Source organism: Ursus americanus, chromosome 17 (genome assembly GCF_024610735.1).
Source record: "Ursus americanus isolate L20-20 chromosome 17, mUrsAme1.1.p, whole genome shotgun sequence".
NCBI classification, from domain to species: Eukaryota; Metazoa; Chordata; class Mammalia; order Carnivora; family Ursidae; genus Ursus; species Ursus americanus.
The window spans coordinates 312,314-334,366 of NC_142143.1; the positions used below are offsets into that span (position 1 = coordinate 312,314).

Genomic DNA, 22,053 nt, shown 5'->3' on the forward strand with positions numbered 1-22,053 from the left:
TTGTCAGTAAGAATAACACAACTTTTATTGGGAGTTGGGGTCTTGGGTGCCCTGTCAGATTATCAGAACATTAAAAATGGACTCAACACAAAATAATCCTACAGACCCCTCCAGGACGTGGCCTGGCCCTGCCCACCCCCACAGGTGCAGACCCCACCCGACCTGGCCCCGCTGAAGCCAGTCTCTGCACCCCTGCGCCCCATCTGTACACCCATGGCCAGCCCCTGCCAGGTGCCCCAACTGCCCACCAGGCCACGAGGGTCTTATTTTAAGGCAGTCAAATTTTGCAGCCTGGCTCAAGGCCAGCTCCCAGGGACACTGGGCAGCTAAGACCCTGTCTGGCCAGTCCAGCTCCAGACCCACGTTTGTCCCCAGAGCCAGGGAGACCCTTCGCTGTGGCTGGACACAAAAGTGCAAACACGTGGCTCTTTCCTGCGTTTAAAAAAAAAAAAAAATCAGTAAAACGAGGCTCGGAGCCGGTGGCGTCCATGCCCATAGCGGCCCTCAGTCCGCACGGTGTCTTGGGGGCTGTGGCCCCCGGCTCCCGCTGGCAGAGCGCACATCCGAGGCCTTATTGCTGTGCGCGGAGCTGGACTCAAGGCCCACTCGGGGTCACGCAGGAGAGACGCAAGCTGGGCTGTCCAACTGGTTCCAACTGCCAGCTTTACCAATGCAGCATTTATTTTAAAATAAAATAAAATTAAATTAAAAAAGACAAATTGCATCACCAGGTAGTTTTCTCGATTAAGGGTGCGCCGTGGCTGGGCGGCAGCATCACACGGGGCCATTCACGGCGGCTCCTGCAGGCGGCGGTGAGTCCATCTTCCTGTGGGAGGACAGGTGGGGGTTGGAGCCCTCAGGGCCCCAGAGTCCCATCCAGCCCCCTTCCCCCAGCCTGACCGGCTCACCTGTCTTTTGTCACTGTCCCCAGGATGGCTGCTGTGCATACAGCTGGGGCTGCAGTGGTGATGGCCACTACGGGCCCTGTGGGGCCTGCCACGGTGGCTGGGGCGGGGCTGGCCTTGCTAGGTGCTGGGGTGGCCGCCACAGCAGCCTCAGGGGGGACAGCCACAGCCAGGGCGAAGGTTGCTTCTGCAGGCGCGGGGGAGGTGGGGTCTGACGGCGTGCTGGCAGTGCAGTCGGCCCTGTATGGCAAACGCAGGCCCCAGTGTCCTGGGCCACCTCCAGGGTAGCCCAGGGACCCACCTGGCCAAGGCAGCTCTGCCACCAAGTTGCTAGAAACACCAGAGACAACCTGCCTGTCCACTGAACCCTGACCTTCCAGGTGGTGTGTATCCCCCCCACATCTGGTCTCTCTCCAGGCAGCCCCCACCCCCACCCTGTTATGGGAAGGCCTACAGGCCATGTGCCCAGAAACGCTCCCTCCCACACCTGGAGAAGGCAAGGATGGGTGACCTCAAGACACTGGCCCTGGCCCTGGTGCTGGGCTCTGGTCTTCACGGCCCTCCTCGCTGCAGCCCAGGAGAGTGAGCCCGCGGCTCCCCTGTTCGGCCCACACCTGCCCAGTGCTTGCTTCTGGTACATGTGAGACCACCTCCAACCGTACAAGACCCCTGGGAGCCAGCGAGGCTGGAGCGGCCACGGACAGCAGAAGAAAGAGACTGTCCGTTAAAGCCTGGTGACCACGTGTCGGCCCAGATGGGCACAGAAGGGGCTCACCACGGGCTGGCTGGGAATGCTCATGCAGACGGCCCTGGGATACACGGCTTTCACAATGACAATACTTGCTTTTCAAAGCAGAGGCGGTTTTTAGGGGAGTCAGGAAAAGAGGAAGAGGTTTTAAGACTTGCAGTGATTCTGAACTTTGAGAAAGAATTAAACGCATTCAAGAGGGGAGGGGGGTGGGGGAATGGGATAGACCGGTGATGGGTAGTAAGGAGGGCACGTATTGCATGGTGCACTGGGTGTTATACACAACTAATGAATCATCGAGCCTTACATCGGAAACCGGGGATGTACTGTATGGTGACTAACATAATAAAAAATCATTAAAAAAAAAAAAAGAATTAAACGCATTCAAGAACCTGATGTGCACCTGTAACCCAAGAGCCACCACTCGGGTCCTGGTGCCCCGTCCCCTTGCCTGACCCATGCTCGTAAACAGTCCGAGGCCCCGCTGGCTCCGGGCTGTGCCCCCCAAGGGCAGGGGGCTCATGACGACAGGCCATGCTGTCTGGGGTCCCGAGAACGAGTGTGCTGTGAGCCAGAGCTGGACCCCGGCAACAATGGGATGGACCAAGCCCAAAACCATTTGGGACCACCAGGGCTGGGGCAGTGGGCGCTGGGGGAAGGAGAGCCCACAGGTGCTGTTTCTCTCAGAAACCATGCCCCTCACGAGGTCACGCATCTGGTCCTTGTCCCCTCCTGCTGGGATTCTGCTGGGGGACCTCCACCCTTGCCCCATAAGCTTCAGCTCCACCACCACCTCTCTCAGGTGCCCATCGGTCCCCAGTTCCCTATTTTCACAACTCACAGCTCCTTACGCGGTCCCCCCGCCCCACCAGGCCTAGCCAGGGGTCTGTCTGTCCAAGGATAGATCCCGAAGGCCTGGACCTTCTTCCTGTGCGTGAGGGAGGGATGCGTAGGGAGAAATTTGCAGGGAGGATGCCTGCAGTCAGGGTGCATGTGAACCAGCGAGGTCTTCAGACGCCCCCATCCTGGGGCTTTTCTGAGGTGCAGCTTGAGTGAGGCAGACACTGACCTGGATAAAGGCGGTCGTATTCTCTCCTCACCGGCCAGAAACCCACAAACGTGGCCGGTTCCCTCAGTAAGACCTATGAGTGAGGCAGCCCCACCTCCCGGCCTCCAGGGTGGAACACTCAGGCCCTGTGCTTGCACCTCAATGAAAAGGCCCCTGACCCTGGCTCCCACTTAGATGAATGGGCGTCCCAACCCCCCTAGAGCCAGTATCCTTGGTCCTGGGGTCATCAGGGCAGCAGGGTCAGCCTGCTCCCGGGTGAGCAGTGCCGGGGACCTGTGCCCACCCCATCTTGCACACCTGGGGACCGATGCGGGCAGCGGGGGGGCCTCCCGGCTGGGACCCAGACTAACAGCTTCCAAGGCACCAGCCGTCTTCTGCTCATCCTCACTGCTGTTGGAGACCAGCGGGGCCTTCCTGGTGACACACGTGCTCCAGGCACACGGGGAAGCCGGGCCTACTGGGAGACGGAGCTGCTGACGTCCAGGGAGGACAGAGGGGCCGCAGGGCACGGCCTCAGGGTCCTCAAACCCACGTGTGCATGTGTACATTTATAGGAACTGTACAAAGAGACGGTCCTCCCCCAGGCAAGGAGGGCCCCCACTCAGCCCTGTGGGGCTTTCAAGCCTGTCCAATACGGGTCTCAGGGTCAAGGACCATGAACAGGATGGGCAGTGAGGTGGCCCGGTGCACCGGGGTGACCTGCACAGACAGAGAAAGGCCTGGGGACTGGCCTGGGTTGGGAAAGCCCTCACTGCCTGCCAGAGCTCCCAGCAGCATGGATAGGGCAGGCCGGTCATACCCATACACCGAGGACTGCCCCTGCCCCCCCCCCCCCCGCAGTGATGCAAAGCCCAGCATCACCAGGGAGACACAGGCCATGGAGCCCCGGCCACATCCTCCCACTCCCTGTGCTCAGAGCCCCTCCTACTCACGGGCTCTTTCTGGGCCCTGGTTCGGGCCATCCTGGGAATCACCGTGGCCCATGTCCACCGGGGAGCTGCACCGGGGCCCCGACTCGGAGCTGCGGAAGGCAAGGCTGAGCCCCCTCTGGGGAGATGCCACCCCCAAGGGCAAATGGGGTGACCTCCCGGCCCACCCCACCTCACCAGCAGAAAGGCTGGAAGTCGGTGAACTTGGCCCAGCCTTTTTCCTCCAAAGCCGAGGGGCTGGAGGTGCTGGCTGCCCACACGTTGGAACCCACGTCCACCGCCACGCCTGGGGCCGGCACCGGTGAGTTCACTGGCTCATCAAACACCGTCCACGAGGTGCCTGCTGGGGGGAGACACAGCAGCACAGGCACCTTGACTCGCAGGTCAGCCCCACCTGCCTTCAGGGCCCTGAAGCCCAGAACTGCGGGGGCCCCAAAAGAAGTGACCAGTGGACACCGGACACCAGCTGTTACAATGTGGCTGGGTAACCTCAACTGGGGGCACGGGGCAGCCGGGGTCTGGGCCTAAGCATCTGCCACCAATCCTGCGTCACCGCATCTGGGGGCACAGAAAAGCTGCCACCTTCAGGAATACTGCTTGAAAGCCTGTGCAGATAAAGTCAGCAGGTAACAAGCCCGCGGCAGCCCCCAACCATGCACAGGCTGTGTGGGGCCTGTGTCCCTGTCCCAGTCCCCTGCCCAGCCTGAACCCCGTGTCCCCAGCACCTACCTCCTGAGCCACTCTCCAAGCGAGGACCTTCCTTCTGGGTAGAGGCCAGAGGGGCACCCGCCCGAGCAGCGTCCTTGTCTGCTTCCAAAACCTCCTTCCTGTCCTGGCCTCCACGCTCCAGGCCGTTCTTGGAGCAGCTCTCTGAGGTGTGAGGACCCCCAAACCTGGGAAAAGACACACAGTCAGAGCAGCCAGCACCATAGGGGGTCCCAGGGGCGTCCCTTCCTGTGCGCCCAGAGCACCGTGGCTGGGGCAGGGCTAGGAGTGCACACACACTGACTGGGGCCTCTCCGCATCAGGAGGCTTGGAGAGGACTGGCGGGCCTCACACCTGGCTCTGGCTGTCACCCGGGCAGTGCAGTGCATCTCCTTGTCCTCCCAGATGTCATCCTCCTCGTCGTCATCAAAGGGCTGGATGTGGTCACTGCAGCAGGCCTCAAACAGAGCTGCGCTGGGCTGCAAGCGAGAGCACCCACGTAGCAACACATGGCTCCCAGAGGGGCTTAGCCAGGTGAGGGGCTCACGGGATGGGGGGCCGGGGGCCCCGAAGCAGCCTGTCTCCCCGTGCTGCCCACCCACCACGGTGTCCCCATCCACACCCAACTGAGCACGGGGCAGGGGACTCACACTGTCCTCGTCCGCGTCGATGCTGAAGTTGATCTCAGCGATCCTATCGAAGGGGGCGCTGCAACACGGCGGACACTCAGCGCCTCGCCACAGGGCCGCCGGAGGCACCCCAGCGCGAGCACCACTGAGTCCGAGGGTGTGGAAGGTCATGCAGGCAGCGACCAGCCACGGGGGTGTAAGTAAGCAGATGGGGGTCCCAGAGGGAGGGGGTGGCTCTCCGTGCCCGCCTCCCTCCTCACACACACTTGCTTTTTTTCCACCTGGGCCCGCTCTGTCCCTGGTCTGTATGGTGACAACCTGCCATCCCTGAGGGTGTCTCAGCCCAGCCCCTCCCACGGTGACTCTGCTTTCAGCGGAGGAAGCAGCAGGTCAGCCTCCAGGCCCAGGCAGGATCGGGCCACAGGCCTGGAACCTGGTCACACCGAGCAGAACCCCCCAAAAGGGGCAGGGGACAAGGTCATGGGAGACGATGAAGGCTCAAATGGGGGCCGGATCCCGGCCAGGGTGGACAGCCCCAGGCACAATGCAGGAGCTCACTTGACACTGTCATCCTGGTCAGCAAACTCCTCGTCATTGAAGCCAAACTGATCCACAAAGGTGGCCGTCATCTGCTGGACCTGGTACTCGGAGAAAGCCTGGCAGGGAGGGTGACGCAGGGCAGGCCTCAGCCCGAGGCTGCTCCCAGAAAAACCTGCTGGTGCTCTGCGGCTTCTCCCAACCTAACCTCTCGGGATAACACGAACGCGGGGTCGCGTCCGAAGAGCCTCTTTTCCTTTAAGTTTCAAGATCATCCCCCAGGTCCCCCAGGGTCTTGTTGATGTGAGGTGGCTCAGGGGTCCCCCCCCTTGATACAGGGGCTGCATGTCCAGCCCCTCCCCTGCTCGAGCCTGGTGCATGGGGACAAGCACGCTCCCCTGGGCTGTTTCCCACAGCAGCTCAGCAGGGCGCTGTCCAGGACGCCCTGGAGGCCTAAGCGCTGCCAAGAGCGGGTCAGGGCTGCCTGAGGTGTGCAGAGCGGCCACACGCACCTGCTGCAGGGACAGCTCATTAGGGAAAACGCCCTCCATGTCCTCATCCTCACTCGAGGGGTGAAGGTGGTGGGTGCTTACCTGAAACAGCCAGAGTGGGTGGACATGAGCCCCGCACCCCCCGGGGCTCCTGCCCCCTTGCCCCTCCCCTCAGCATAGGGCACACTGGACCTTGGGCATCAGGAGCCCCCGAGAACACACTAGGGCTCTGGATGTGACAGGGAAGGGGCTCTGCTGAGGCCTTTGGGGGCCAGCGGGGCCTGAAGCAGGACAGGTGGGGCCACGTGGGTGCACAGGTGCGTGTGCACACGCACACACACACTCGCATGACAAGCTGACAGGAAGGCATGGCCACAGCACCAGCTGACACCATGCCGCGGGAACAACCAAGCCCCCCAAGCCCCTCACCAGGTCCACAGCGTTCCTGCGGTTGGTCTCCGCCAGCGTCTCCTCCACAAAGTTCTCCCAGCGCCCTCGGCAGTCCGCGGGGAGCCCTGCAAGGGAGCACTGCCGGTGAACCAGGGATCAGTGCCACGGCACACAGGCAGGGAGAGCCCGGAGGGGACATCTGAGGGAAGGAGGCCGAGGCAGCCAAGGGTTCTGCAGGAACCCTTGGGCGCTCACAGAGACAGGGCCCGGCCTCAGCAGGCATCAGAGTCCTGAGTTCACTTTGCGAAGCAACCAGGGAGGGGGAATGCTGAGGGAATGCCGCCCAGCTTCCTCCTCTGCCCTCCCCGGCCCTCTCAGTACAACCCACGTGCCTGTGTGTGCCTGTTTTCTGGAAAGGTCACAACCCCAGAAAGAGTCACAGCCTGCAGCCGTGACTTACCTCTCACCCCTCAAACTGTACCCTTTGTGGGGAGCCTCCCGGGCCCACACACCTTGTCACAGGCACCAATGGACCTGTGGGCCAGACCCTGACCCAGAGGCCAATGACCAAGGACACCCCCTTGCTTCCATTCTGGAGGGCCACCCAGAGCTTCCTCAGTCCACCTTTGGCCCTGGGCCACAGGGACCACAGATGAGACCCTCTGAGGGGGTGGCCAGGCCACAGGTCTACACCTGCTATACAAGTGGCCTGACCGCTTGCGGCACGGCTTCCTGAGCCGCACGTTGGGGGTTAAGCCCTAGCGCCTCCCTGTGCCTGCTCCAGGATCATGCATAACCATCTTCCCACAGCCCTGTGGGGACCCCACCAGACAGAGCTCACTCCTTTGGGCAAACACATTCACTGAGCACAAGCATGCCACATGGGGCCAAGGAAGGCTGTCCTGGTCATGAAGCTGGTATGAACACCAACCCCAGCACCTTGGGGAATCCTGGCTTCTGTCCACCCTCAGCCTCCTTGACTCACTCGTGCACTCCACCTATCTGTCCACCCCTGAGTTCCAGGGCCTCTCAACACCCTGCTCAGGCTGGCCCGGCATCGTTGGGCTTAGCAGGGTCCCACAGGCCCTTCTGAGCTGCCTGCCTTCCTCTCTGAACCAAGACCCCCTTGGGCCTTCCCCAGCTCAGCTCAGGAAGCTCAGGAGTTACAGACCACGCCAGGACATGAGCAGGCCAGAAAGGGGTGTGAGTGTTGGGGCCCCCAGTCGGGAGGGTGGCAGGTGTCTCAGGCTGAGGGCAGCGGTGAGACCCGACCAGAGGAGGGGATGCCTCTGCTCAGGCCCCACAGCCTGCTCTTCGAGCGCAGGGGCCTCCCCCAGCTCCCCAGCTCCCCCAGTTCCCCCAGCCCCCCAGACTTGCGCTGGAAAGGTCTGCAAAGCTGCCTGAGTCAGAGGAGGATGGAGGCATCCAGGAAGGACTCAGATGGCCCCTGAGCAGCAGCACAGAACCCTGGGCCACTTGTCCCTCTGAATGCTGGCACCTGACTCATAAGCTGCCCTGCAGGCACCTGACAGGGTCTCCGGGCCCAAGGAGACCCCCCACAGACGTCTGTTCAACAGAGCTGACAGCTGGGACCCAGGCCCGCCTGCAAGAAGGCTCCATATGGGAAAGCAATCTGACTGTTACCATCCGCTGAGGGGCCAGAGGGCAGGAGACGGGGCTGCAGGAGGGGGTGAGGGTCAGGGGTGGGGGTCAGAGGCAGCCAAGGCAGGAAGGGCTCACCTCGGATGACTTCGCAGATGTGGGTCTGCATGGAGCCCCTCTCCAGGTTCTGGGCCACTGCGTTGGCGATCCGGGTAAGGTGGCCCATGTTGCCGCGCCGCATGCCGCCCGCTGCCCTGAAAGCGAGCAGCAGCTCAGGGGGACTGCGGGGCTTTTCCTCACTGTGCGTCCACCAGGGCCCTGACCTTGCCCTGCACGGCCTCCCACAGGGAGGCCTGCGAGCAGCTGCTGAGGGTGGAGGAGGGCTGGCCCAGGGACGAGGCCTCTCAGCCTGCCATCTTAACCTCTGGGGTGTCGTGGACCCTCAGTGACAGTGATGAAGTCCCACCCAACAGGTGCCCATGTGCACGAATACACAGAATGCATAAGAGCAGGCTCTGCCCAGGCTTCAGTGGGTACCACACGGAGCAGCCCAAGGAAGGCAAGATGGCCCCGTCTTGTATGTTGCATGTATTCTACAGAGGATGCCAACTGGGGGGTTCCATACCAGTAGGATGTGAGCTGTGAACCAGGTGAGGTCAGAGAGCCCCAGGGAGCACCAGTGGGCAGGGCCAGGGGAAGGCAGGGTGAGGGCGGGGCTGGGGCTGCCCACACTGGGCCCTGCAGGCTACACCTTTAGAGGATCTGGGTAGTCAAGACTTCTATGCAGGGGTGAGACCATCTGTGTGTTTCAAAAAGATCCCAGCTGGGTGGGGCAGGAGAGCAAGCAGAAAGCAGCAGCCTGGATGCCCTTGGGAGGGTTCAGGGCTCAGTGAGAACTGGCTGGTGGCTGCGGTGGGGAGATGGGAAGATTGAGGACACACTGTGGGTGTAAGATGGGGTCTTGGCTAACAGATGGGGAGGGCGGGGGTGGAGTATAGAGCCGCTCGGCCTGTCTCCTCTGGTCCCCTTGGGCCCTGACCTTCTCTGGACAGCACCTCTCGGTGTTCACCCAGGAAGAGAATGCCCTTCCTGAACTGGATACCCCGTGGTGGCCCCGGAGCCCTGAGCTGGGCCCTCAGGCGCCCCCTGCAGCCCCCCGTGGGTTCTTACTGTGCATGATCGTTGGCTTCCCAGGCCTCCAGGATCCTCTGGACTAAGCAGCACTTCTGGAAAAGCTAGAGGGACAGGTGACATGGGTCAGGGTCTACAGGGCTGTACACTCCCCTCCACCCAGCCCTAGAAGGTGAAGCAGACACATGAGTGCAAAGTTCCCTGGACACCGTTATGGCCTCCCTGTAGTCCCCACCAAACACCAGGGCAGGTGTTGCCCCAGGCCCCACAGAGCTGCCCAGTTCTGCTCCTTCCCCTTGGCTTCCTCCCACCTTCTCTTGTATCCGGAAGCAAGGACTGGGCCCAAGTGCTGTTTCCTGGGCCTGCACATTTGTTCTGGGACTCAACTCACATCGCCCCCACATGCTCCTCCCAACACCACCACCCCCATTGCCTACCCCCAGCTATTTACCCTCTGGGCTGCTGTCCAGCTCAGGCCTGCACACTGCAGGACTCACTCAAGCCACACCTTCTATGGGGACTCTCACCAGAGACCAAGGCCTTCCCACGCTTTGCCCCTCCTGTGTGGGCCTCACAGCCAGTCTGAGGGTCAGAGCTGCCCCTGCAGAGCCCCAGGCCTTGCCAGGGAAGCATCTCTAAGTGGGCTCCTTGACATGGGCAGGGGACTCTGTGCCACTTCTCACCAGCACCCAGCCAGGCACTTGCTTGCTCCCTCTCCTCCTTAGCAAACACTCGCTAAGGCCAACTCTGCCAGACACAACACTAGGTGTCAGGGCAGGGAGACACAGACAGACACCAGGGGTGTGCTCACTCGAGGCCCCAGGAAGAGCTGTGGGTAGTCCCGGAGGCAAGCGTCCTGTCATGCACTCATGGGTGAGCAAGGAAGAGCCGAGGAAAAGAAGAGTATGTAGTGTCAAAAGTTCCATAATCCCAGAACATTTTCTCATGAGAATTCAACACATGCTCTCTCTTTCCCTTGCATTTTCCTTCGTGGCCACTCCCGACAGCGGCAGACACGACAGGATACAGCGGACTGGCCTGGAAGGAGCAGACCCCGGGCAGCATCCAGGTGCTCCCTCCCCCTCTGGTGAGTGCGGCCCACCACAGGGCCTTGTCTTTGGCTCCCCCACTGCAGCGGCCCTGGCAAACGTGGACACTTTCTTTGTGACTCTCAGTCTCACGGGTGGAGGAAGGGCAGCACAACCACGCCCCGGGAGGTTAGGGGGTGGCCACGGGCAGCTTGTGTTAGTACTAACAGCCACATGCTCAGGGCGGAGCTCAGCAAGCAGGGACACGTGGGGCACACAGCAACACACAGGACACTGGCCGGACTTACATGGGTCACCATGGTGTTCTCGGGGAGGCTGGCGGCAGGCTGGGGGGTCTCCGGGTCCCCATTCCCCGGCAGAAGCTCCATCCTACTGTCCGGTCCACTGGCTTCTGCCCTGTCCCCCCGGGCAGCGTGGGACAGGATAGCGGCTATGCATAGTTCCACTTGGAAATGCAAGAAGTTATTCCAGGTGTACTTAAAAAACAGGTCCTGGGGTAAACAGAGGAGAGAGGCAAGTCCACAGACCGGTTTTCTCCTGGTGGCAGGACCACAGAGGTGAGGGGATCGCTGTTCCTTGACCATCTAGGTGACCATGCTGAAGGTTCTTCCTTGACACGGTCTCACCATGACCACCTGCCCTTCCATCTCCAGCCTGCTGCTTTGTTTCGCTCCCGTTAACCTCGCTCTCATCTGACCATGTCCTGGCTTATCCTCTTGCCCTAACTCATTCATTTTCAGCCTTTTTTCTTTCCCAGGCACCTTACACATTTTGCTATACGGTATTTTTACTATTATTCCTTTATCATTTTGTCTTTGACCCATGAGTTACTGGAAGTACATTAAATTCTCGAACACCCAGGGATTCTATTCAGGAGGGGACATGAAATCAAGAGGCACACACATGGACACTCCCTGAGGGAACCCAGTGGGGCCCAAACCTCATCTGCACAGGCCAAAGCCCCGAGAAGGCTGCATGATGGTGGCCGCATCTGTGCCCTAGACCAGGCTGGGCACGCGGCCCACCTCGGACTCTGGTCCCGTGTGCCAGCACGGAGCCAGCAGCGAGGGGGGGTGAGATAAGAATGCCTGTCCCCATCCCTCTGGCCACCTCACACATCACAGTGGCTATGGAAGCCTATGTCCCAGGCCCTCTGCTGTCCATGAGGGAGGAGGAGGGGTGTGCAGGGTGGGGAGATGGGGCAGAAGGACGGGGTGTAGACTCCAGCCTGAGATAGGAGTATGGGCCCCTTCTTCACACCAAGGATTTGGGAGATGGCTAAAGACAGGAAGCCCATCTGCCTGACACAGTTCTCCACAGAAACGTGGTCCCAAATCTCAGCTTCACCTTCACTGCCTGTGTGACCTTGAGTGACCCTGGAGGTGGCTTCGTGGTGTTACCTCATCTTCAACACAGAGTCCGACCCATCTCCCAGGAAAGCCTAGACCAGACGACTTCACTGATGAATTCTACCAAACATTTAAAGAAGAATCGACAACAATCCTTCTCAAACTCTTCCCCAAAAAAGAAGGAACGCTTTCTAATTCGTTCTATGAGGACAATATTACCTTGTCATCAAAGCCAGACGAAGACATCCCAAGAAAACTACACACCAACACCCCTATGAACATCAGTGCAAAAATCTTCAACAAAACACTAACAAACTGGACTCAGCAGCATGTTAAGGGACTGCACTCCAAGACCAGGTGGGATTTCTCCTGGAATGGAGGGACGGTTTGACGTCTGAAAACCAATGTAATGCACCATATTAACAAAATACAGGGAAAACACCACATAATCGTCTCAACTGAAACTGAGAGCACATCTGACAACATACAACACGTTTTCTTGACAAAAACACTTAGTAAACGAACAATGCAAGGAAATCTCCTCAACGTGATAAAGGACATGTGTGGCCGGCCCACAGCCAACACCACATTCAACGGTGAAGGACTGAAAGCTTTTTCTCTATGAAGAACAACGCAAGGACGCCCACTTTCAACGTCGCACTGGAAGTTCTAAACAGAGCAATTCGGCAAGGCACAGAAATAGAAGGCTGAAACAAAATGCAAACTGGGAAGAAGTAAAATTACCTCTTTTCACAGATGACGCAATCGTACATGCAGAGAGTGTCACAGATTCCACACACACCGTGAGAGCTACTAAACAAGTTCAGCAAAGTCCTAGGACACAAAATCTACACACACTGGTGCACGTCCACACACACAACTGAGACTGAACTGGGAGAACAAGTCCACTGATAACAACGTTCAAAAGAATAAGATACTTAGGGATGAATTAAACCTAGAAAATGAAAGACTTGTACACTAGAAACTACAAACACGGCTGAAAGACGGTAAAGAAGATGTAATAAATGCAAAGACGTCCGTGTTCACGGGTTAGAAGACTTAATGTTGTTAAGACGACAATACTACCCGAAGTGATCTACAGACTAACATCTATCAAAATCCCAATGGCACTTTTTTCTGGTAGAAATAGAAAATCAATCCTAAAATTGATTTTTTTAAAGATTTTATTTATTTATTTGAGAGCGAGAGCGAGAGAGCGCACGAGAGAGGGAGGGTCAGAAGGAGAAGCGGACCTCTGCTGAACAGGGAGCCCAATGTGGGCCTCAATTCTGGGACTCTGAGATCATGACCTGAGCCAAACACAGTCGCTTAACTGACTGAGCCACCCAGGAGCCCCCATCCTAAAATTTATATGGAATCTAAAGAGAACCTGAAGAGCCAAAACAGTCCTGAAAAAGAACAAACTTGGAGAACTCACGCTTCCCAATTTTAAAACTTACTACATAACTACAGTAATCAAACTAGTGTGGTACCGGCATGAGGACAGACAGACAGACCAACAGAACAGAACAAGACTCTAGAAATACACCCTCACATACACGGCCAACTGATTCTTTTTCTTTTCTTGCTTCCCTCTTTCCCTTCCTTGCCCTTTCCCCGACCGCTTTCCTCCCTCCCTCCCTCTCTTTTAAGTAATCTCTAAGCCCAGCCTGGAGCTCAAACTCACAAGCCTGAAATCAAGTCACATGCTCCACCCACTGAGCTAGCCAGGTTCCACATGCTCAGCTGATTTTCAACAAGACTGTCACAACCATTAAAAGTGGGAAAAGACAGTCTCTCCAACAAATGGTGCCAAGAAAACTGGATATCCACATGCAAAAGAAAGACGTGGGACCCTTATCTTACATTACGTACAAAAATTAACTTAAAATAGATCAAAGGCCTAGTAAAGCTAAAACTATAAAACTCTTAGAAGAAAACATAGGGGGAGGGGCGCCTGGGTGGGGCAGTCGTTAAGCGTCTGCCTTTGGCTCAGGGCGTGATCCCAGAGTCCTGGGATTGAGCCCCACATCAGGCTCCTCCGCTGGGAGCCTGCTTCTTCCTCTCCCACTCCCCCTGCCTGTGTTCCCTCTCTCGCTGGCTGTCTCTCTCTCTGTCAAATAAATAAAATCTTTAAAAAAAAAAAAAAGAGTTGCCTTATTTAAAAAAAGAAAACATAGGGGGAAAGCTTCATGACAGTAGATCTGACAATGATTTCTTGCATATGGCACCCAAAACACAATCAATAAAAGAAAAAAATAGATAAGCTGGACTTCATGAAAATTTACAACTTTTCTGTCAAAGATACTATCAAGAGAGTGAAAATAATCTACAGAATGGAAGGAAATATTTTCAAAATCGTGTATCTGGTAAGTTTTAATATACAGAATATATAAAGAGCTCCTACAATTCAACTATAAAAAACAACCCAATTAAAAAATAGACAAAGGACTTGAACAAAGAGTTCTCCAAAGATAATCATTATGGAAATGCAAAGAAGAACCTCTCCCCCGCCCACCCGTGAAATAACACTTATGACACTGGATGGCTATTATTAAAAAAACAAACAAAAAACCCCAATAAAAACAGGTGTGGGTGAGGATGTGGAGACACCGGACCCCCGACACTGCTGACGGGAACGTGAGTTGCTATAGTCACTGTGGAAAACAGCGTGGAGGCTCCTCAAAAAATTAATCACAGAAATACGATATGACCCAGCAATCCCACTTCTGGGTACATACCCAAAAGAACTGAAAGCAGGGACGCGGACAAGTATGTGCACAGCCACGTTCCCGGCAGCGTTAGTCCAGCAGACCAAATGTGGAAGCAACCCCAGTGTCCTCCGACGGACGAAGGGACAGACACAATGTGGCCCATCGACACCGTGAAGTAGTCCTCTGCCTTAGAGAGGAAGGAGCTGCTGACACCTGCCCCGACCTGGCGGAAGCCCTGCCGACACTGTGCTGAGTGAAGTAAGCCAGACACGGAAGGACACATCCTGTCTGGTTCCACTCCGAGGAGGCACCTACAGTGGTCAGACTCGGGGACAGAGAGCAGACGGCGGGGCCGGGGGCTGGGGAGGGGGCTACGGGGACAGACTGCTTACTAGTCAGAGTTTCTGTTTGAGAAGATGACAAAGTTCCAGAAACAGACAGTGGTGATGGTTATATAACACTGTCAATGTACTTAATACCACTGAATTTGTACACTTAAAAATTATAAAAATGGTAAATTTTAGGTTATATGTATTTTACCACAATGAAATAAAAGCAAAAAGAGGAGTGGGAGAGAGGGAAAAGAAAAGGAGGCCTTCCATAACTGACCCCCTGATCCGTATCTGGGCTCATAGTCCAAACACTGGAACAAACTGACAGTCAGTCAGTACTTCAGGCCTGGTTCTAAGGCTGGCTCCTCCGGGGATAAGGATTCAAACTTTAGAAGATTCCAGCTCTCTGGGAGTAGAGTCCCTACAGCAAGGCAGAAGACAAGACTGGAGACTGCATCTACTCACGGCTGACACCTAGGGTGATGCCCTACCCCGTCTACAGCAGCTGCCCACAGCCGGCCCTGCCTGCCTGAACCTCTCCCTCGGGCACCAAGGCTGTCCTGGGGGCAACTGAGAGGCATCTGCTGAGGACAGAACCACTTCCCACTGGCCTGGGCAAGAACTGCTGGGGTGACCTTCGACGGGGGGTGACCAGGAGCTGCTCCTTTAGGACATGTTATGTTGAAAAGCTATAATGAAAGTTCTATCTTCGGCAGAAATCAGAAAGGAGATGGACCATTATTTCCCCATTCCCTCAAACTAGATTAGAAATCTGCCCTCTGCTTTCAGAGCAATTCTCCACGAGCCTACAGCAAGGTCCCAAGGTCCCACCGTCCCTCAGCGTGCTTCACCAGCAACCGGTGCCATCGGCCCTGGGATGGGTCTGGGAAACAGTCTCTCTTCACAGACTCTACCAGCTCTAGGACGGAACCAAAACCTCCCCTCGGGCAGACCCTTGTCCGTATGCTGAGGTCCAGCTGCCTGCCTCTGATGGACCCTGCCCAGTCCGCCCACACGCCGCAGACTAGACAACCACCCAGACAGCCGTGCGCAGCTGGCGGCACTGCCCGCTCACCAGCAGTAAGCCCATGGTGTTGAGCCGGCAGAGCTCCTGGTTGATGCTGGCGGTGTTCGTGTGCAGCAGTGCAGCCATGAGGCGGGCACCGTGCAGACGGGCATTCCCCAGGGGCTCCTCCAGCACGCCAATGGTGGTCAGGATTGCTTTTTTCTACAAACAAAGAAGCACCACCCAGTTAGAACCTTGCAACCATCATGACCACTGCTGGCTTTTCTTAGCTCTGGTGGTGACTGCTCAAAGGGTTAGGGCCACTCCTCCATGATGTGGCCCAGCCTGGGGATGCATGGGATGCGCGTGCAGAGGTTGGTCAAGGCAGCACTGCCTGCAAGAGGAAAAGAGGGGCTAGCAGGGTTGGGAACCCCACCACTCAGGGCCTCACAAAACAGTAAGCAATGGTGGTCCACTGCCCCCAGAAGCCCAGGGCTCTCTGGTCTCAGCAAACCAAGGAAAGAGATGTGCACTTCAGCTCATGAGACATGTCTAAGATGGGGGCAGCTCTCTCGGGACAGAGCTAACCCCACGAACACTCTCGGAGGACATGGGTACCAGTGGCCTCGTCACACTGGATGCAGGTGTTTCCTGACCCCACACATGCCAGCATGATGTGTCCACCTTCTCATTAACCAAATGTTCCAGAATCCCTACCTTCATGAAGCTCTCTTTTTCCCTTTCTTTCTTTCTTTCTTTTTTCTTTTTCTTTCTTTCTCTTTCTTTCTTTCATTTTTTAAAGATTTTATTTATTTATTTATTTGACAGAGAGAGGGAGAGAGGGATCACAAGTAGGCAGAGCGGCAGGCAGGGAGAAGGAGAGAGAGCATGAATGGGGAAGGGGCAGAGGCAGAAGGAGAAGCAGGTCTCCCGCTGAGCAGGGAGCCCAATGTGGGGCTTGATCCCAGAACGCTGGGATCATGACCTGAGCCAAAGGCAGACGCTTAACGACTGAGCCACCCAGGTGCCCCTGAAGCTCACTTTCTAGTGGGAGAAGCAGACAATAAGTTGATAAAATAAGCCATGCAGTAGATCATGGTGGGTGCTAAGAAGCGCCCAGGAAAGGGAAAGGGGCTGTGACTGAGAGGGGCTCCATGGAGAGCTGGGTGGCAGCTAAGTGACTGAGCCCTTCTCCGTGTGACCTAAGCGCTGCCCAGAGCTGCTGAGCTGAGCAAAGGGCTCCCCGGGACCCTCCCTGACCCCCAGCCTGGTGTCCCTGACTTGGAGGCCAGACCTAAACTTGGTAAACTTGGGCTCTCAGATGACCCCTATTTCAGAGCACAAGAGTCATCCGGGGGGGGGGGGGGGGAGGTGCACTGGAAAATGTCCAAACCCTAGGCCTTACCTCAGAGCAGAGATGGACATTCAGCATACAGGGGTGTGAAAACCTGCTTCTGGCATCTGCCTGGTGGTTCTCAGGTTGGGGTGTAGGGTCCTCTCCTGGCAAATCGTCCTGCCTACACTGGCTGCACAGGTACCGAACAGCTGTTCGGGGTCACCTACCTTTGGCGGGCTGAGCAGAAGCTGGTGGAAGTCCTTCAGTCGTGGCTCAATGCCATGCAGTACGCTGCTGCTGACGGTACACAGCCCTTCCAGTCCCTGAGAAAAGGAGTCCACCAAGCCCTCTGTCCTGTGGACGAGGACAGCAGATGGAGACACGGGGGATGCGCCCCCCATCCTCTGTCCCACCTCGCCCCCCAACTTCTCCACTCATCGGCTCAAGAGTGGTTTGCTGACTGGTACAGAGAGAAGAGAAAGGCACCACTGGCCTTTAGAAAATGTTCCCAGGTGATGGCCAAGGGCAGCCCCCTTGCCCCCACCCGGCTGGTGGCACCTCACGCTCACTGGGACCATCTCCGTCCCCCTCCCCTTGCTTTGGAAATAGTCACCGTGATTCCCACTCCTTGGCTGAGAAACGGGGAACAGGACTCCACACTGTCCCTCCAGTTTTTTCAAACTAATTTCTCAGAGATCTTCATATAAACAATTTTTTCAGTTATAAAAGTAATATGTGACCATTATAGAAAAACATTATAAATACAAAAAAATAAAAAATAAAAAAGAATCAGCTGGCTCATCTCTGTTTTTGGTGGTTCTGGGTTTTTTTTTTAAGATTTTATTTATCTGTTTTAGAGACTGCGAGTGGAGGGAGGAGCAGAGGGGGAGGGAGAGGGTGGAGGAAAGAATCCCAAGCAGACTCCCTGCTGAGCGTGGACCACCCCCACCTCCAACACGGGCCTAGACCCCAGGATCTTGAGGTCACAGACCTGAGCTGAAACCAAGAGTGGGACACTTAACTGACTGAGCCTCCCAGGTGCCCCTCATCTGTTTTTACATGTCATTTTCATGCTGTCCCTTCATTGCAACCAAGGCTGGGAAAGGCCCTCAGAAGAGCCCCCACTTCCTACAGAAAAGGACCAGGCTTCCTGGGTTCACAAAGATGAAAACAATCAAGATTCTGGTGGCCTAACTCGAGTAAACAGTGACAGCATCACCATTCTAGTTTTAAGTAGTAAACTAATAGATACGTCCTGGGTCCCAGAGAGAGAAAGAGAAAAACTGCTAATCACCTCACTACCAACATTAACTCAATTTCTTGTCATTTTCTTGTTCTTTTGTTGTTGCTGTTAAGTCCAGCTACTCAGTGCTGGGGCTTCGATGAAGCTCTCTCCAGAACAAGGAGACACGAGAACTAGTCAGCCCGGGAGACAGGCCACCACCACAGCACACGACGGACAGAGCAGAGCAGACGCACACACGAGCACGCCTCACACCCTACAGGGGGCACACATACCCCACACGCTGGGACAGTCCGCGGGGAAACCCGCTGGCCACACCTATTCCACAGGCACATCTATGAACACTTTGGAAGCTGGTGACATTCTGCACCTTCGGACTGGGGCAGGAACATGATGGATGCCAAAGGTCAGAGGAGCCGTACGTTTACCTTTCCCACAAGGACAGTCTACGCACGTGATTACTTACATAATGAACAATTAGTGAAAAACACCACACACCCATTCAGCACTCATTCACGTAAGACACTCACCCAGCCCGCCTTGTTTCCAACAAGGTAAGTAACACCTGAGTCCCACTAACGAGGCAGCTCTCAGTCTGGTCTCCGTCAAACATGTTCTTCAGAAGCTGCTCCACGCAGTCCTGCCTGTCAGACACACACGGAGCTCACTGCTGCTGGAGCCAACGCACCGCCCAAAGCCCGAAGGACCGTCTCTCCGCTCCACGAAGGAGTAACACCCTGAACTCAGAGGGACTCTGCTCGGGCTCCGGGTGAGGCACCCAGGGTTCTCACAACGCTCCTGCCCCTGCTGGCCTGGAGTCACTGGACCTGCCAGGAGACCCCTGGAGACCCCTCCCATGAGAAACAAGTCCGTCAAGTTAACTAGATGTGGTAGTTTGTAGCCAGCTCATCAGAATCTGTATCAGAGGCAGCAGCAGTACGAGCTGGTGCTCAGGGCGGGGTGTGGAGACACCCTAATGGCTCAGAAAGACCCGCACCCACCCAGCCAGGCACCCGCACCGCAGCCAGCACTCACGACTCCAGCACTGTGAGGAGAGGGTCGGGCTCTGGAGCTTCCTGCAGCTGACTTCCCTGCTCTCTGCCCAGCCTGATGATGTCACAGAGGGTCTGAGAGGCGTTGGACTGTCTCTGGAAGGAAAAGGAGATGCAGCACTCCCCTCAGGGTTGAGGAGAACGGCCAGCAGAGCTGCCTACTGGACGGCGGGAGCTGCCCCACTGCTCAGTTCTCAGAAGGACACTGGACTCTCTAAACCAGTCCATTTCAGAGAGGCCCGCTTGGTCTTTCTGATGTTAGGATGCGAGTCTGGTCAGACCTTCCAGATGAACTGAACTAACCCCAAGAGTCCAAATGGGGCTCTCGCAAGGGTCAAGTACACCTCACAGACACTGCTCTATACCCTTGAGCCATTTTGAGATATACTGTATATGTAACTATGTTAATGACACTGTATATTAAATTCATACCTAAAATATTAAGCATTAAATCACAGCAGGGTAACATTCAGAATGAGTCCTGGAAGCTAATGGAAACAGGCAAGGTGCTCCAGAGAAAACAGGAGGCCTTGACTCTTCCAGGGCAACACTAATCCTTAACCGGTGAAAGTCTGGACTGTGCACTTGCAACAATGTGGGGTGTTTAGTGATGCAGATGAACTGACTAGAGAGAAACAGCCCCCGGCTCCTTGCCGGGAGCATCAGAACGTGCAGCCCTCACATGCACGCTGTGGGAACTCTGGGCTAAAGGAAGTGCGTGCATGACTATTTAGGGAGAAATGAAAGCAGTCAGGGGGTCCCTGTGGCCTCACCCTGGGCCGGGGAACAGGCCAGTCAGCCCACAGCATTCATGCTGGTGGAGAGGCACCCACCCTCCTCAGTTTGGAGCACAGGCCCCCTTGTCCAGCTGTCTAATGGCCCCAGGGACAGACGGAACAGAAAACAGCGTGGCCAGGCCACAGCAAAGGCTCAGACATGAGTTGGTACCACCGTTCTCCAACTGCTGGGGGAAAGCAAATGTGTCTAGTTTTGTCATGCACAGAAAAAGGCCTATCAGGATATACTCCAAACTCTCAACAGTGATTCTTGCAGGGAGCGGGCAGGGGGCCAAGAGAGGAAGCCCCACTGCCATCCTACATGCTTCTACACTGGCAGTGGGGGCCTTCCTCCCACAGCTCACGCCCTCGTAAATCCCACCTCCTCAAGCATGGGCTCAACTGCCACTCCCTTCAAGAGAGCAGAATACAGCCACAGTGCGGACTGTTCCCCCCACCTTTTTTTTTTTTTAAAGATTTTATTTATTTGAGAGAGAGAGCAAGAGAGAGAGAGAGAGAGAGAGACAGAAAGCGAGCACGAGTGGAGGGAGGGGCAGAAGGAGAGGGAGAAGCAGGCTCTCCGCTGACCAGGGAGCCCGATGCAAGACTCGATCTCAGGACCCCGAGATCATGACCTGAGCCAAAGGCAGATGCCTAACCAACTGAGCCCCCCACGTGCTGCAGACTGCCCCTTCTAAGATGAGTTTACAGAAGAATGACTTCCGTCTTGCTTACTCCAAGGGAAGCCAGCAGCACACTGAGAGCTGCCCTGCGGACAGGCCCACCACCCTCAAGGAACGGAGTCCTGGAAGCGGGCCCTTCCCCCGCTGAGCCCTGACATGACCACAGTCTTGTGACAGACCCTGGGCAGAGCACCCACTAAGCCATGTCCAGGTCTCTGACTCATAGAAACGGAAATAAAAAACACTTTCTACTATAAGCAACTAAGTTTTGGAGTAATCTGTTATTCAGCCAGAGATGAGATAACTAATTCAGCTCTGTTGTTTTTTTATAAAATATAGTTATTATTTTTTTACTGAAAGGAAGTAGTCTAGAAGTCAGTGCTTGATAAAGGAAGAACAGTGTCTAACGGGCCCTCATCTGAGGAAAGGAGCAACTTGCCGTGCGGCAGCAGAGAGCATTCCCCAAAAGCCCCGAGTGAGGCTCTACAGAAGGCAGGCCCGTGGGAGCCGTACTCACATCTTCGTCCTGACTCGGGTGGATCAATTCCACGAGTCTCTGGATGATCTTCTCTTCATTAAGCCACTGAAAGGGAAAAAGAGGCCGGTCAACGACACTGTTCACATCTAACTCAAAAGAAGGGAAGTCGTTTGGTGCAGGAGAAATCCACGTGCCAGGTTCCAGGGACAGAGATTCTTTGCCCAACATGTGTGTCCACCCAGACCCAGAAAGAAAAAGTCGTGATCAAATTCTGGAGTGACCCAAACTCTGCAAAGAAGGGAACCATGGTCCTTATGCCCTAGTGCCAGACTCTTAAACATGCTGTCTTCAGGGCATCTCAGAAAACAGAAGGGGCTGGAGCCTGGAACCACCCAAGCACCAATGGGGCTCTCCCCCGAGTGCTAGCCTGGCTGCACGTGGAGCCCCAGCTATGCTCCCCTGTCTGTGGCATCAGGACCTTTCCAAGAGCAGGAGAAGCACTGGGGCCAGGTGCAGCTGCAGGAGCGCTGTGATGACTGAGTGCCCAGCACTCAGTTCAAGGCTCGAAGGTGGTGGGCACCCAGGAAAGACCAGTGCACTTCCTTATCCCAAACTGGAAGATGTGCCTCTTTGGCTGCTCAGCATAGAGTTTATGCAGGCTTTCTGCTGTTAACAGCTGACATTTATGCTGTGCTCACTGCCTAATGTTAGCTATTGTGATTAACTCTTTGTGGAAAGCAGCTCCGTAATGAACCTAGGTGTGAGAACAGCGGCTTTAATGACAGAGGTCACCTGATGCCGGGAGCTGGAAAATGGGCAAGAAGGACCAACACTTTATTTTAAATTGCATTACAAACAAAACAGTGAACAGCTTATCCAGCACTGGTTTCCTGGTTTCT

General features: G+C 56.0%; 1 protein-coding gene across 12 annotated transcripts in view; it reads right to left on the minus strand.

The window, feature by feature from the left end:
* PPP6R2 (protein phosphatase 6 regulatory subunit 2) overlaps positions 1 to 22,053 on the minus strand; it is a 77,250-nt gene continuing 55,197 nt past the window's right edge. For 7 of the 12 annotated variants that reach the window (XM_045815505.2, XM_045815506.2, XM_087868576.1 and 4 more), the window contains 19 exons: positions 21,194 to 21,259; positions 19,201 to 19,313; positions 18,696 to 18,809; positions 17,150 to 17,276; positions 15,656 to 15,808; positions 10,473 to 10,676; positions 9,176 to 9,240; positions 8,144 to 8,259; positions 6,443 to 6,528; positions 6,035 to 6,115; positions 5,544 to 5,641; positions 5,007 to 5,064; positions 4,711 to 4,835; positions 4,381 to 4,544; positions 3,829 to 3,994; positions 3,655 to 3,743; positions 3,020 to 3,179; positions 909 to 1,145; positions 1 to 826 (listed from right to left, as the gene is read on the minus strand). In XM_045815505.2, the coding sequence (XP_045671461.2) occupies positions 775 to 826; positions 909 to 1,145; positions 3,020 to 3,179; positions 3,655 to 3,743; positions 3,829 to 3,994; positions 4,381 to 4,544; positions 4,711 to 4,835; positions 5,007 to 5,064; positions 5,544 to 5,641; positions 6,035 to 6,115; positions 6,443 to 6,528; positions 8,144 to 8,259; positions 9,176 to 9,240; positions 10,473 to 10,676; positions 15,656 to 15,808; positions 17,150 to 17,276; positions 18,696 to 18,809; positions 19,201 to 19,313; positions 21,194 to 21,259 (2,274 nt within the window). In that variant the 3' untranslated portion in view covers positions 1 to 774. Of the gene's footprint in view, positions 827 to 908; positions 1,146 to 3,017; positions 3,180 to 3,654; positions 3,744 to 3,828; positions 3,995 to 4,380; positions 4,545 to 4,710; positions 4,836 to 5,006; positions 5,065 to 5,543; positions 5,642 to 6,034; positions 6,116 to 6,442; positions 6,529 to 8,143; positions 8,260 to 9,175; positions 9,241 to 10,472; positions 10,677 to 15,655; positions 15,809 to 17,149; positions 17,277 to 18,695; positions 18,810 to 19,200; positions 19,314 to 21,193; positions 21,260 to 22,053 lie in introns of all 12 variants that reach the window. The other 5 variants (XM_045815508.2, XM_045815509.2, XM_087868578.1 and 2 more) reach the window with 5 other exon arrangements.